Source organism: Manacus vitellinus, unplaced genomic scaffold, assembly GCF_001715985.3.
Source record: "Manacus vitellinus isolate BGI_N305 unplaced genomic scaffold, ASM171598v3 scaffold_112_pilon, whole genome shotgun sequence".
Classification (NCBI taxonomy): Eukaryota; Metazoa; Chordata; class Aves; order Passeriformes; family Pipridae; genus Manacus; species Manacus vitellinus.
The window spans coordinates 72,639-85,781 of NW_021938853.1; the positions used below are offsets into that span (position 1 = coordinate 72,639).

General features: G+C 47.8%; 1 protein-coding gene across 3 annotated transcripts in view; it reads right to left on the reverse strand.

The window, feature by feature from the left end:
- The window catches only part of SLC4A4 (solute carrier family 4 member 4), a 119,578-nt gene that overhangs the window by 69,977 nt on the left and 36,458 nt on the right, over window positions 1-13,143 (reverse strand). For all 3 annotated transcript variants that reach the window (XM_029965645.1, XM_018089017.2, XM_018089018.2), the window contains exon 3: window positions 8,761-8,940. In XM_029965645.1, the coding sequence (XP_029821505.1) occupies window positions 8,761-8,940 (180 nt within the window). The remainder of the gene's footprint in view (window positions 1-8,760; window positions 8,941-13,143) is intronic.

The window sequence follows — 13,143 nt, forward strand, 5'->3', positions numbered from 1 at the left end:
CTTTGGTGGCAGCTCTTTGACTGCCAGTCCTTCAGGTCACAGCTAAAAGAGTCAATTTTGGCTTAACACAAAGTCAGAGAGATAAAAGGCAGAAGACATAAAAGAAAGGCAGCTCTTGCCTCTCGTTAACTTGTTATTTCTTCAAGGTATGAACATGTTCACGACACGGCATCTGCTCCAAACTTCAAAGCAAGATCACCATTCCCAAAATAACCCCAGCAGAAAGAGAAATCCCGGAGTGGGTCCCTGGACATGACCCACAGCTGCAGAAGGCTAAGCCTGAACACAAGTCTTGCCCCAAGAGCATTTGTAAGGGCATACTGAGGCTTGGCTTTCGTGAACCATGACAGATACGTATTTATTTCAGGGTTCCCAGTTACACAAAGCCCACACTGGAGCCACGTCCACAGGGATGCAGAGAGAGCCTGTTGCTATCAGCTGGGTATTCTGTATGGAATTGATTGATTTCTCTTTTATTTTTTTAAACACTCCCATTTGGTCATTCCAGCCTGCTGGCACTCCAGTAAAGCAGGTTTTTGGCCTCGAGATCTCTGGTTCACCCTCCACATGCTTCCTAATCATCTAATTCCCTAACAGCTTCCCTGTGCAATCAAAATTACCTGCATTATCGTTGTGCCAGCTCGATCTGGAGGACAAGATGAATGTGGGGTGCCAAGAGAAAAAGGGAAAGGCCCGGGAAGGCCTGATATGAGGGAGTTCTGCAGACATCCCTACACCGCTCTCCACGACTCTGCTAAAACGTCAATTGATCTCACTCATTAGATCAGCAGCATCTGCTGCCATCCCAGAGCCACCATCTGTGCACTCATTTCCCAAACCCACAATCCCAACTGGAGGAGGTTAGTAGGTCACGAGCATAATTCTCTGCCCCTCCTGGGATGAGAGGAGAGCCGGCTCCAAGCCGCAGGAAGCACCGAGAGCCCCTCTGCCACCCGTCCTGACACTCTTAACACCTGTCCTGCCCCTCCCAAAAGTGGCCAAGTGCCCCTTTCCAGGGCAAATGCCAGAAGTGACAGGCAAACCTACCCCAGCTTTGCTGATTTTAAGAGTGTGGAATTAAAAAAAGGAGAAGAGCCTCAAGAACAACCAGACCAAGGATCAACATCTGAAACGGTCCCGACAGAAGGAGTTCAGTGAGATTCACAGGAGTCAACAGAAAACACAAAGTAGGGCTCAGGGAAGAAAATCCAGGTGTTGGTTATACTGACACTAGATAATGAACTCTTGTTGGGGATGGCTTGTTCCCACGCTGTCCAACAGATTTGCACAGAGTTTAATCCAAAAAGGGCAGCTCTGCAGTGCCAAACATCACCTCCCCAAGTCAGCTAGAAAAACAGCTCTGGCTTCAAATCAAAATGCTTCTAAACGAGATTTTTTTTTCCCCACATGGTAAATTCCTTAGACTTTTCTGTCCCTTAGCAGTTTCACGTGAACACAGGGAACAGAATTAAGCAAAGAATTAAGGTGGCTTAGGTAATTATAGCGGCACATGCTATCAGTTCAAGACAGAAGATTAGCACAGCGAGCTCCCAGTTAAAGGGTCTTCCCCATACTGGGAAAGGAACTGGCCTCTTTTTTGCTCTGGCTATCTAAAACATGAACAGCCTACCATGTCAAAGTGGCAACACAGACCCCATAAAAACTTCCAAGAGGTGCTTTTGCTGGTACTTAAACACTGAAGAAGTTTCAAGCTGAAGAACCACTTGCAATCCATCAAGTAGACAGTTACACACCTTGTGGCTTTAAACTCCACATAAAGGTTATACTGAATTATTTTCTTCGACAATTACATGACTAATTATGTCGCCTTGCGCCAGGGGAGATTTCTAAGAAAATTGCCTGGTCAGGAAAAAAGCAGCAAAGACCATTCTTAAATAAGAAAGGTTTAGCGATAGAGCTGCAAGCAAAGATGCAGTTAATCAAGGCAGAAGTCACCAGTAAATGAAAATGCTCAGTGTCATTCACACCTTCCCCAAAACCAAGGGATTTTGAGACTGATCATCTCTGCGGGTTACTTTTTCTGTTCTGCCCAGATCCCATTTATCAAATAATTCTTGTTATTTTATCTCAAACTTTGCCACCACTAACTCAATATTAATCAACGGCATTTTGACCTCCCTCCCAAGGGGAAGTTACGGCCAGAGAAGAATCTTAACTTTCACTCAATCAAAACCAAAATATTTGTATCAGCTCCTCAAACTGAAGGGAAAACAGGTGTGGCCCAAGGGTGACAGCATTTGGGTGTCAGAGCCAAAAGGGCAGCAAGAAGTGTTTGTACATCTTACTCAAATGAATTTTTTTACTTCAGGGTCATGGATTTTGATCACTTCAAGTAAACAACGAAAGAGAAATTGCTCAACAGCCCTGCTGTCTACATTGGTGTTACTGCCATGGCAACTGCTGTGGTTGGTTTTCCAGGATGAAAACAGTGGAGGCAGGTTTTAAAAGCTCCCTGAAGAGCTGACACTGTCCCTTTAAATGCACTGCCCCAGGAATAATCCTCACCAAAAGCCCATTATCATTTCTCGATGGCGTTCATTCCCTCTTCCTCCCCCAGTGGCTGCTCCTGCCAGACACATCCAGCCATTTCTGATCACAGAATTCAGATCTGAACAATTTCATCCTGGTCTCTCCACAGGTGGAAAATTCCCTCCTGTATATTCACAATATTCCAAGCCCAGGTGTTTGTGAACAGCTTCACAGCATGCCCTTCAGCACCAGTCTGACAGCATCACAACCCAAGGAACACTGAAATCCTGGAAATACAAGGCACTTTCTAAACCCTACAGGAACACCAGCCAGCCCTCCTGAAGCACCCACAGCCCCACTGCAGCTGAAGGGGACTGACATGAACACCCAGTGTCACAATTGCTACTGGAAACACAACACACCAGGAATGGATCAGGCTGCAGTATGGAATTTCAGCCCACACTGCTGATTTCTGTTGAGGAACCATGCACAATGGCAAAGATAGGACTGGGTTGGTTTGTGTGGCTGAACAGCCCTTTCCTAAGGACACTTTGGTGGCACTTCAGAGGTTGGGGAACGACCAGTGAGGACAGAGAATGTGGGAAGCGCTGCTGCATTTGGGTGAGATTTATTTTCACTCGTATGAGGTCCCTGACAGAATTGCCCCTTTGAAGACTTTCAACACCAGCTCCAAGGACTTGCCAGAGGGCAGCTGGTGGCAGGCAGAAAGGCAGATGCCACATGCCACCTCTGAGCACGTTCATGTGCTTCCTACGGGTACTCCAGCCACGCCCATATTTTATCAGTCAGTCCTAAAGTGCACTTAACTTATCCAGGGACAAATGTTTCTTTCCTCCAACCCTCACTCTCCAAAACAACTTCTCACAACTTTTCTGGGCAGAGAAGAGGATGAATCCCCTGCACCGGAGGCACCCTGCATCTGCCTCAACAACCAGATCACTTGCTGCTATTGTGTGTGGGAGACTCAGGACACACTAAGAAGGGAGAAAGACTTTACCTTTTAGCACACCCACCCAAAATGTGGACTGTGCAAGGGAATAAAAAAATCCCAACCTGAGCTCCTTTCCCAGCCGTCACAAGCATGGAATGAAAGGTCTGTGCTGTACACCCTGCATTTACCTAAAGAAGGTGTATGTTCGGTGCAAGAGAAGTGTAAATGGTTTTAAACAATCCCAAGAGATCCCTGATGGGATCGGTACATGCACAAGTCAAGGTGAAAAAGAAAAAAACCCAGGAGTTCAGGTAAGGGGTGTTGCAAAGATAGCAGTTTTTTTAATTAGCTGTCTGAGTAAAGCCCTGCACTCTCGCCAAGAAGAAAAGGAAAGTCTTTGCTTGGGGCGACAGGTCACACCTAGGCCCAGCCTCATAACACCACATGCCTTCACCCCACCCAAGGGCCTCACTGGGAGCTGTGGGGCTTTGCAGTGAGCCACAGGAACAAGAGAAATGCCATGCAGATCCTCTCTTGAAATGAGAGCTGGAGTAAATAGCGGTGGAAGGAAGCCAGCTTTAGCTGCTGCTGAGGTACCTCTTTCCCACACGTGTCTCTTCCCTGTCACTCCCACACCTCAAGTAGTCCTTCTAACTGCCATCAACAGCATCTTCATGGCTTTACACTGACATAGGGCAGGGTTAGATCAGATATTAGGGAGAAATCCTTCCCTGTGAGGGCAGTGAGGCCCCGGCACAGGTTGCCCAGAGAAGCTGTGGCTGCCCCATCCCTGGAAGTGTCCAGGGCCAGGTTGGATGGGACTTGGAGCAACCTGGTCTATTGGAAGGTGTCCCTGCCCATGGCAGGGGATTGGAATGAGGTGATCTTGAAGGTCTCTTCCAACCAGGTCCCTGCCCACCTAAGCATGGCCAGGCCATATCCTAGGCTGACATCCAGACCCAGCAACAGTCATCTCTCCTGGCATTATGCAACCCTTCCCTGGCAGGGTGGGAGCCGATGGAGGGCTGTGTCCACAGGCAGGGCTCACCTCCTCACCTGCACCCTTCCCACAGCCTGCCTGCCCTGAGCACCTTCCCATGCCCTTTCCCATGGACACAGCCAGCCGCACCCCGACAGCCTCTGCGACGGGCCCCCAGCTACGCACGTTTGCAAACGAAGCAGTAATTACTTCTGTGTTAAATTAATTTACCTCTGCAACTGCACTATGTGGGACCTAAACACGCTCCCTGCAGCACTGGAAGGGCAGAAAAAGGCCTGCCTCAGCTGACCCCGCCACCCAGGACCAATCCACGAGCCTGCCATCTAGTTCTTGAAGACCAAAACACCAAAACTCCCGTATATTTATGGCAAAGTTTCCCTGACCACCTTCCCTATGTAAATACCGATACAAAAATCCTAAACTCTTTGGCCATCCTGCCTGGTACTTCTCATCTACAGCTGTTGCTCTCACTGTGGTGAACTGAAGCTAAAAGCTTCTGGAAAATCAGGAAAGAAACTGGATGGCTGAAAAATCCAGTAACACCAATAGGAAGACTCTTGGCACAGCCCTGCCTGCGCTGCATCTGCTCTGCTAAGTAGGTTCATTTATTTCCATCCTGTAGCTGTCTCCTGGTATTTATAGCTGCTGCCTTAACGAACTTTCGAGGTAGATACCAAGCCTGAGCCTTCCTAAATTGATGTTTAAATATCCTTGTTCAATTAATTCGATCTTGTTATGAACGGACAGTTCCACAGTCAGACTGGCAACTTCCACTCCTCACTGGAAATCACAGAATCACAGAATGGCCTGGGTTGGAAGGGACATTAAAGATCGCCCAGTTCCATCCCCCTGCCATGGGCAGGGACACCTTCCACTAGCCCAGGTTGCTCCAAGCCCCATCCAAACTGGTCTTGGACACTTCCAGGGATGGGATATCCACCACTTCCTTGGGCAACCTATCAGCTGGGACGTTCCCACAGTAACTTTTTCCTGCAAGGCAGGCACTCTGAGTTGGGAAGCAGTACTAGCCATTTACTTGCCTCCAGGGAAAATCCGATCCATCCAGCCCAAACCTCACCTGCATCATGACAGGCTCCACCCAAAAGGGCAGCACAACCCTCCAACAGCTTCTTACTGAAATGACTCCACTGAAAATGTGCAAATGCTCCTCCAAACCCAGATCTGAGGGATTAAGAGTGGTTTTTCACTAAAACCCTCAAGAACTACTGCTGGTGGGCGGAAGAAGAATTCTCTGAGCCAACTGAAAACCTTTACAAACCTTTCATGGGACAACATATCGTCCCTCCCCTCTCTCTTTCTATATGGGTCCTCTTATCTCTCCTTTTGGGGATTCCAAAATTTAGATTCTGCAGTTATATTTATCCACCCGGCAACATTTTGACTCCTGACAAAAATCAGGTTATATTCTCTTCAGGGATGCAAGCACTGAGAGAATTCTATTCCTTGGCAGCAACAATTTGTCAGATGCACAAAGTCAGTAAAAGTACTGCAGCCCCTGGGTTTGGGCCACGGAGGTGAGCCAAACTGACCTGGAGGGCAACCACACAAGGAGAAGAAACCCCTTCCTAGATCAAACAGAGATGCATTTCCTCATGGGAAAATCTCTGCACGTCTGCAGTAAAGAATGAGGAAGAGAGAAATGGACTCGGAGAAACTTCTGTCTGCCTTCCTTGTTCCTCCCTTGTCTCATCCCTTGCAAGCAGCAGCAACCTACACCATCCTCTTCATGCTGAGGTAAGCAACTGGCCAACCCCATGAGGCAGCGCCAGGCAGGACAACCACTGCTAAAAGGTGTTTCCTCCTTGCTGGCCCTAAGTGGAAACCAGGGCCAGGCTGGTTAAAGGAGGTGCTGAGATGTTTCACCTGGAAGAGGGATTTGTCATCGTCAGCAGTCCTGCCTGAGAACCAGGGTGTGAACGCCGAAGTTCTGTGAGCGCAGAGACAGCCCCTGCAGGCCTGGAATGTCCTGAAAGGGTTCTGAGGAGGGAACATCGCCTTCCCGCCTCCTCCTCGGTCTATCACAGCACCCCTGTCTGGATTTGTGAAGGAGGCATCCTTCCCAAGCAATAATTTCCTTAGGATAAAACAGATCTGTACACGTTCGATCTCCGGATGGGAGAGCTGAAGGTTGTCTATAAACTACTGAAGTTTGGCTTGTTTGACTGAACTGGCCACAGATTAAAAAAAAATGACTGACGTTTCCACGCTGCACCAATTCCCAAATAGAGAAGTGCAGCGTGACCCGTCTGGAACCGGGACAAAACTTTTCTAGGGAAGGTTTGCATTTCTGGACCTGTTTATTCTTTTCCCAGTATCCACAGACATGTCCCATCGGGTTTGGTTGTTGTGGGATGAGCAGCTTCACCTGGTGAGTCAGATCCAGATTTGGTGCAGTTTTCACCAAAGAACCTGACAAATCAGTTAGCATATCATGGTCCTTAGGGACAGACTATGAAATCTAAGCACTAACAACTGCATCAACAGCACCTTCATTCCTGCTCTGCTAAACTACACAGCTCTTACACATATTTCAGCTCCTGATACCCCATGCTCTCTACTGACAGCTGCCTCAGATATATGAAATACAGTTCACTCCACCTTTCTCCCAACTCAAAGTTGCTGCTCAGTATTTCCCAGCTCTTTGTTTCTAATTTCCCTCTGGAAATTCAATTTGAGCCACCTACCCCTCAATCAATGCCCGTTAAGGGATGAAGATTAAAAACCCGGGGTTCTAACTGGGATTTCTTGCCAGGATTGCCAGTACTGGACACCTGGTAGGTGCTCACTGGAGAGAACGGGGCTTCCCTTGGACTCTCTTGTGTGATACAGCAGGAGGATAGAGAAGAAAGGCTTCTGAGCAAGTGAAAAAGAAAAGGGTAGGAAACACACAGTTCATGTTAGCTCTGAAGACAAGAGATTCAGAAGAGAAAAAAACCCGGGGATATGAGGCAAGCTGTAATTCAACACAGTAACCCGAACTACCTCTCTCCTTTACAGAGCTCTGAACTAACTGAGCCAGCTTGTAAAAAGATCTGGCCACCAGCGAGAAACAGCAAGTCCCTGCAAGGACCTGGAAAAGTATCCGGATACGTGAGATGGGGAACAACAGAGAAAAGGTCCCAGTGATGGGATATGAACGCTGTTACGTGGGACACCTGGAATATTGAGTGCTATTTATGTGATCACATTCCAAAAATCTGCACTGCAGAGAGGTCAGAGGGGAAAAGACGATAGGAAAATTCCCAGATGGAGAGAGCTGGAAAGACTGCACATTTTTACATGCAGATATAAGTGTAGATGAGAACACACTAAGGCATAGAAACAACAGAGACAAAAAACACCATTAACTCTTCCTCAAATGACACAGAAACAATGGTGGATGAAATGAATGGCAGAACGTGAAAACCTGATGGAAAAATGGGCTTTCCACCATGGGCACAATTAGCCTGTGGAAGCAAATCCCCTAGGGTATGATACACTCAGAAACCAAATAGGAATTGCTACAGGCTGGGTCACCTGCACGCCAAAGAACAACAGAGACGTAAACATAAAAATTAAACTTAAAATATATGAATTCTTGAAGCCAGGTCATTATGTCTTTTGGTGTAAAACCAACTCCTGCTTTCTGAGTGCTGACAAGAGAACTTTCTCAGGACAACCAGGGAACTAGAGCTAGGAAGAGCAAACAGATTCTAGGACTTGCCTTCCTTTCCAGGTGCTGCTCTCTGAAAAGACCAACAGGGTATGCAAACCAGACCTCACCTGCCTATCAAAATTCAGATATTCAACCCCTACAGAGACTCAAACATACAGCAATGCTACATTTCATTTTTCTTTTTGTCTGCACAACTTTAAACTGGTTAATTACTGTTGGAAAAAAGTTATTAGCACCACAAGTCAGTGACACACGAAGCCAAAAGCAAGAGGTGCTGGAATTCCAGAGCGGGTGCATGCCCCAGAGCCAGGGCAGAAGCTGCAATAGATCTGCCCAGGCACCTACTCAGTTTTTGCCTTTGCCTGCTATCTTTTTACACACAGAGTCAAATTGCTTTTAAACAGTTGGCCTGTTCCTGGTCGGCATTCACTCGGGAGCCAACTCAGGTGATACAGAGGGATGAAATGTCTGCTCCAGCCTGTGCATTTTCCGAGCCACAGCAACCAATCCACAGCAACTGGCTAAGACTACTCCAACAGTGCAACATGAGATGACTGCTTTCATGGATCAAGTTTCCTCCTCCACGAGCAGATCCCTGGACAACAGACCATTGTAGTGAGTGACAACTGAAACAGGACTTACTGAGTGGTTTTAGGATGCTGCTGCTCGTCTCATCAGCGTTTTCTATGTCTGATTTGTCCGAGTAGTTCTCCGAGATTTTCTCCTTTTCTTTCTTTTCTTTGTGCCCAGGTCTTCTCCTGTGACGCCTCCTCCTCCTGTAGCTCTTCGGCACGTGGACCCCGATGTAAATCGTGTGGTGCCCTGGGGAACACAAGCACACAAGTATTAGTGCCAGCTCGGGGCAGTTTGGGCATCACTGGCCAGCACAGTTCATGCTGCCTTTCATAGAATCCCAGACTGATTTGAGTGGGAAGGGACCTTAAAGCCCATCCAGTCCCACCCCCTGCCATAGGCTGGGACACCTCCTACTATCCCAGGTTGCTCCAAGCCCTGTCCAACCTGGCCTTGGACACTTCCAGGGATGGGGCAGCCACAGCTTCTCTGGGCAACCTGTGCCAGGGCCTCACCACCCTCACAGGGAAAAGTTTCTTCCGTATATCTAACCTAAATTTCCTCTCTTTCAGTTTGAACCCATTACTCCTTGTTCTATTCCTGTTTCACTCCAATAGGCAAGTGAACTATCTTTCTATGCTGGCCTAGCATTAATTAGTCCTGTTTTTCTTGCCTTCCAACGTGAGCTTGGACCTCTGTAGCTTCCATTTGGAAAAGTATTTTTTGTACCTTCATTTCTGAGAGCATAAGCCAGTGCAGACTCTCTGGTAATTTTTGTCCTTGTGACTCGTTTAAATATAAAACAGAAGGCCATCATACTCATTTTGTAATATTGACTAGAGTGCTCTTCAAACACATTCTACACTAATTTTTCCATTTGATTTGCCAAATACATCAGCTGGACTTAACAACTACCTTGTGCCAACTGATTCAGCTTAATTGAAGAGCTTAGGCCAACAAAATCTACATCACTTGACTGCGCAGTCTATTGTATAAGAAGTGTCAAAGTACCATTAGGTACCTTTATACAGGTGCCATTATAGAGGTACCATGTTCTAAGTACCCTTAGGGTGTTGTTATAACACAGCAGAGGAGGAAGGACTACTCACAGAAGTTCCTGTCAATTCCTAAGTACTCCTCACTTTCCAAAACAAAAATTAACTAGTAAGGCAGTGAGTGCCAAATTTCCTATGCTGCACGTAAACCCCGAGGATGCCTTTCCCCTCGCACTGAGACTCTCATTTCAAACCAAAGCACTGCAGCTACATTTGCCAATTGTTATGTTGATGAGTTTGATAAAAATGTTTTATTTTCAGGGCTTTCTGCACTCCTGCCCCATCCAACCTGGCCTTGGACACTTCCAGGGATAGAAGAAACAGAAGTGCAGGGCTGAGCGGGGTTCAAACTCAGGCAGCAGGACAGTGACAGGAAAACAGTCCTGTGTGTGCTGCCTCCAGCCTGGCATGCTGGCACTGCCATCTCCGAGGAATGGGATCACACCCCAGAGGGAACAGGCAGAGCCACGGAGGCATCTGCAGCCAGACCTTCGGATCGACACCTGAAGATCCGATTTAGCTCTTGCGTGCCAAAGGAAACCCAGAAAGCTCTTCCAGCAACTGGAAACATCAGCTTTAATGTGGCAGATGGCCCCTAAACGTGCACAGGGACAGCTGAGGGGAGATCTTGTCGGAGCACAAGCAGGAGCGGGAGGGTGGGGGTGACCCTGGATACACAGGGCACTGGTAGCCCTTCCCAAGGGATTCTCACACCCAAGATTGTATCCAGAAGCCTGATGCGAAAGGTTATTCGTATTAAATGACATCCTCCTCTGAATCACTTGAATTCTGTGGTCAGCTTGATAATAGAAACACATCATAGTAAGCCTGTAGTCTTAATACTTTAATATGCTGCCAACAGAACTGGACAATCTCTTTAATCTTTGGGCCACGTGTGCGCAGTACAGATTTTGGTAACATGAAACTCAGTTGTATATACACAGGCAAACATCTGCATTACTTTGCTGCTTTTCCCTGGTCTGAAGGCAGAGACTTATTTAATGATGCTTTCCATGTCCCCTCTCTGCCCCCTCCCAGTCTGTTCAGGGAGGCCAAGCAAGACATTTTCCTCCTCTGTGTACTTCAAGTGCTTGGCATCTGTTTATATTGTTCCAAACGCTGAGATAAACTTCTAGGCTCCCTTCCCAAAGCGCCTGGAAGGAAACAATTGACACATACTCTCAATGCACTGGGCTCCTGAGACATTTCCGACTCACCGGGGGAGCCCAGCCTTTCCCATGAGAACCACTGGCTGCAAAAGGCAGTGCCTGAGAAATGTAACGTGGCACACAGGCACCGGGCTGGGATCCTACGGCTTGGGGATGGGAAGCACGGAGCCGAGTGCTGGACTGCTCCTGCTAATCCAGGTCCACAGTTTCGCTTTGTACACCCAACACGGTTCCTCCGGAGGGGTTGCTCCCATCGCCCTCCCTGCTCTCCCCAGGGAATCCATTCCCCTCTGTGTGCACCTCATTAATTTTTAGAGCTGTTTTGGCTGACCAGGGTGTATTTCACAACACTCGAACCCCACCTGCAGGTCCCAGTGGCACCGGTTCTGTTCTATGGGACAGTGGTGGGCTGGGGCTTCCTCGGACTTACACCAGCTGCTGCTAAAACCCTTCAAGTTTGTGCCCAAGGAGAATCTTTACTGTGCACCAAGCTCACAGCAAACTCACTGCATCTGATTATTAATCAAACAAGAAGCAGTCATCATCAGGGAGGTCCTCCTGGAAAAATTCAGTTGAAACCACATCTTTTGCTTCATCAAGAGCTGCTGAAGACAGCAGCTCGTGATTCAGCACCCAGATTTGGAGTTGGGGCACAGCAAACTCCCTGAGTCAGTTCTACTGGTGAAAACTCACTCATGTGTCACCCAACTGAAGTTGTGTGAAATGCAGCATTCCCTCCCCTTCCCTGCCTGCAGGAATATCTGGTCCTCATCATCAAGGCCAGGTTGGATGGGGCTTGGAACAATCTGGTCTAGTCAAAGGTGTCCCTGCCCATGGCAGGGTGTTGGAATTAGGCATCCTTAAGGTGCCTTCCAACCCCAAACCATTGTGAAAGATCACTTTATTTATCATCCTCTCCATTTTTAAGCACTAACTCTTTTAAGAAAAGGGTGACAACGGAATGGCTTTTGCTCAGCAAAACCAAAACCTGGTCACTTGGAAAAAGGAGCCAGAAGTTACAGGATCAAAGGATAAAGTCTGCCTGCTGCATCTAAGAAGGAATCCCTTCCACATGACTGGGTTCTTGAGACTCAGAGCCTGGTCAGACCAGTTCATAAAGAATCTCACATTGGCACCTCAGAAGGAAACAAGACCAAAATCTAATATTAAAAATGCATAAAGGACTGAAAATGAGCTGAGCATCAGCAGTTTCCACCCAGCCCTTGTTCCTCCTTTCAAGTCTCCTCTCCACAAAACAGGGAGAGTCACATTAAACCCGGCGAGCCCTGCGACAGGCTCACGTGGTTACAGATGACAGGTCCACAGAGCCAAAAACCTTCTCCACCAGCTCTGGCCACTTGCAGCCCCTCCCACAGTGGGCACCCCCCCTTGTCCCCAGGTTCTCTGGGACAGATGCTTTGGGCCACCTGCACCAAGGGCTTTGCTCAGGAGGAGTCACACGAGAGGGGCAGGGGACACAGCTCGCCACATGCTTCGTCAGCAGAAGATGGTACAGCTTTGTGGCCAAGGTGTTGGCACGTTGCCAAGCCTCCAGAGATGTGGCACTAGCCAGGACACTGCCGGGATCGCAGCCAGGTTGCTTTTCCAACCGGGGGATGGCGGCAGAAGGTGCTTCTCATTTTGTGTGAGAGTCAAAGGAAATTAATGACATAAAAAGCTGATGGCCCAGAAGGACAAATAAATCAGAGGGATGATCCATTTTAAAGGGGAGATACTAAAAGTAGCGCTAAGGAAGTCCCAAACTAAGCCCTGCTTAGTATCAAATCAGCTCAAGAAATAAGAACAAAAAGGCCACGCCGTCACGTGCCTGGTGCCCTTAGCTCTACCTGGTTTTAACAGGAATTACAGGTGCTGGTGGCAGCAGAGGAGCAGATGCAGGGCCTACATCCTGACCATCACCCCCCATTAATGCACACGGACACAGATGCTGAACCTCCAAGGAAAACCAAGCCATAACCAGTTCTCTAGATGGGCTGCCCTGGCACAGTCCCAGGCTCACCCACTAGTCCCCATAGGATTTTTAGGACATCTTGATATTCAGGTGACCAATTTTCCATGCAAGTAAAAACCCATCGATCAGGGAAAACAGTAGAAGGATTCACTGATCACTTTGTGGAAATTTGAACATACCAGTTGGAGATATATCAGATCCAAATCCCTTCTTCTATAAACGGTATTAGTAGGCAATGAACTGATTCTTCCACCAT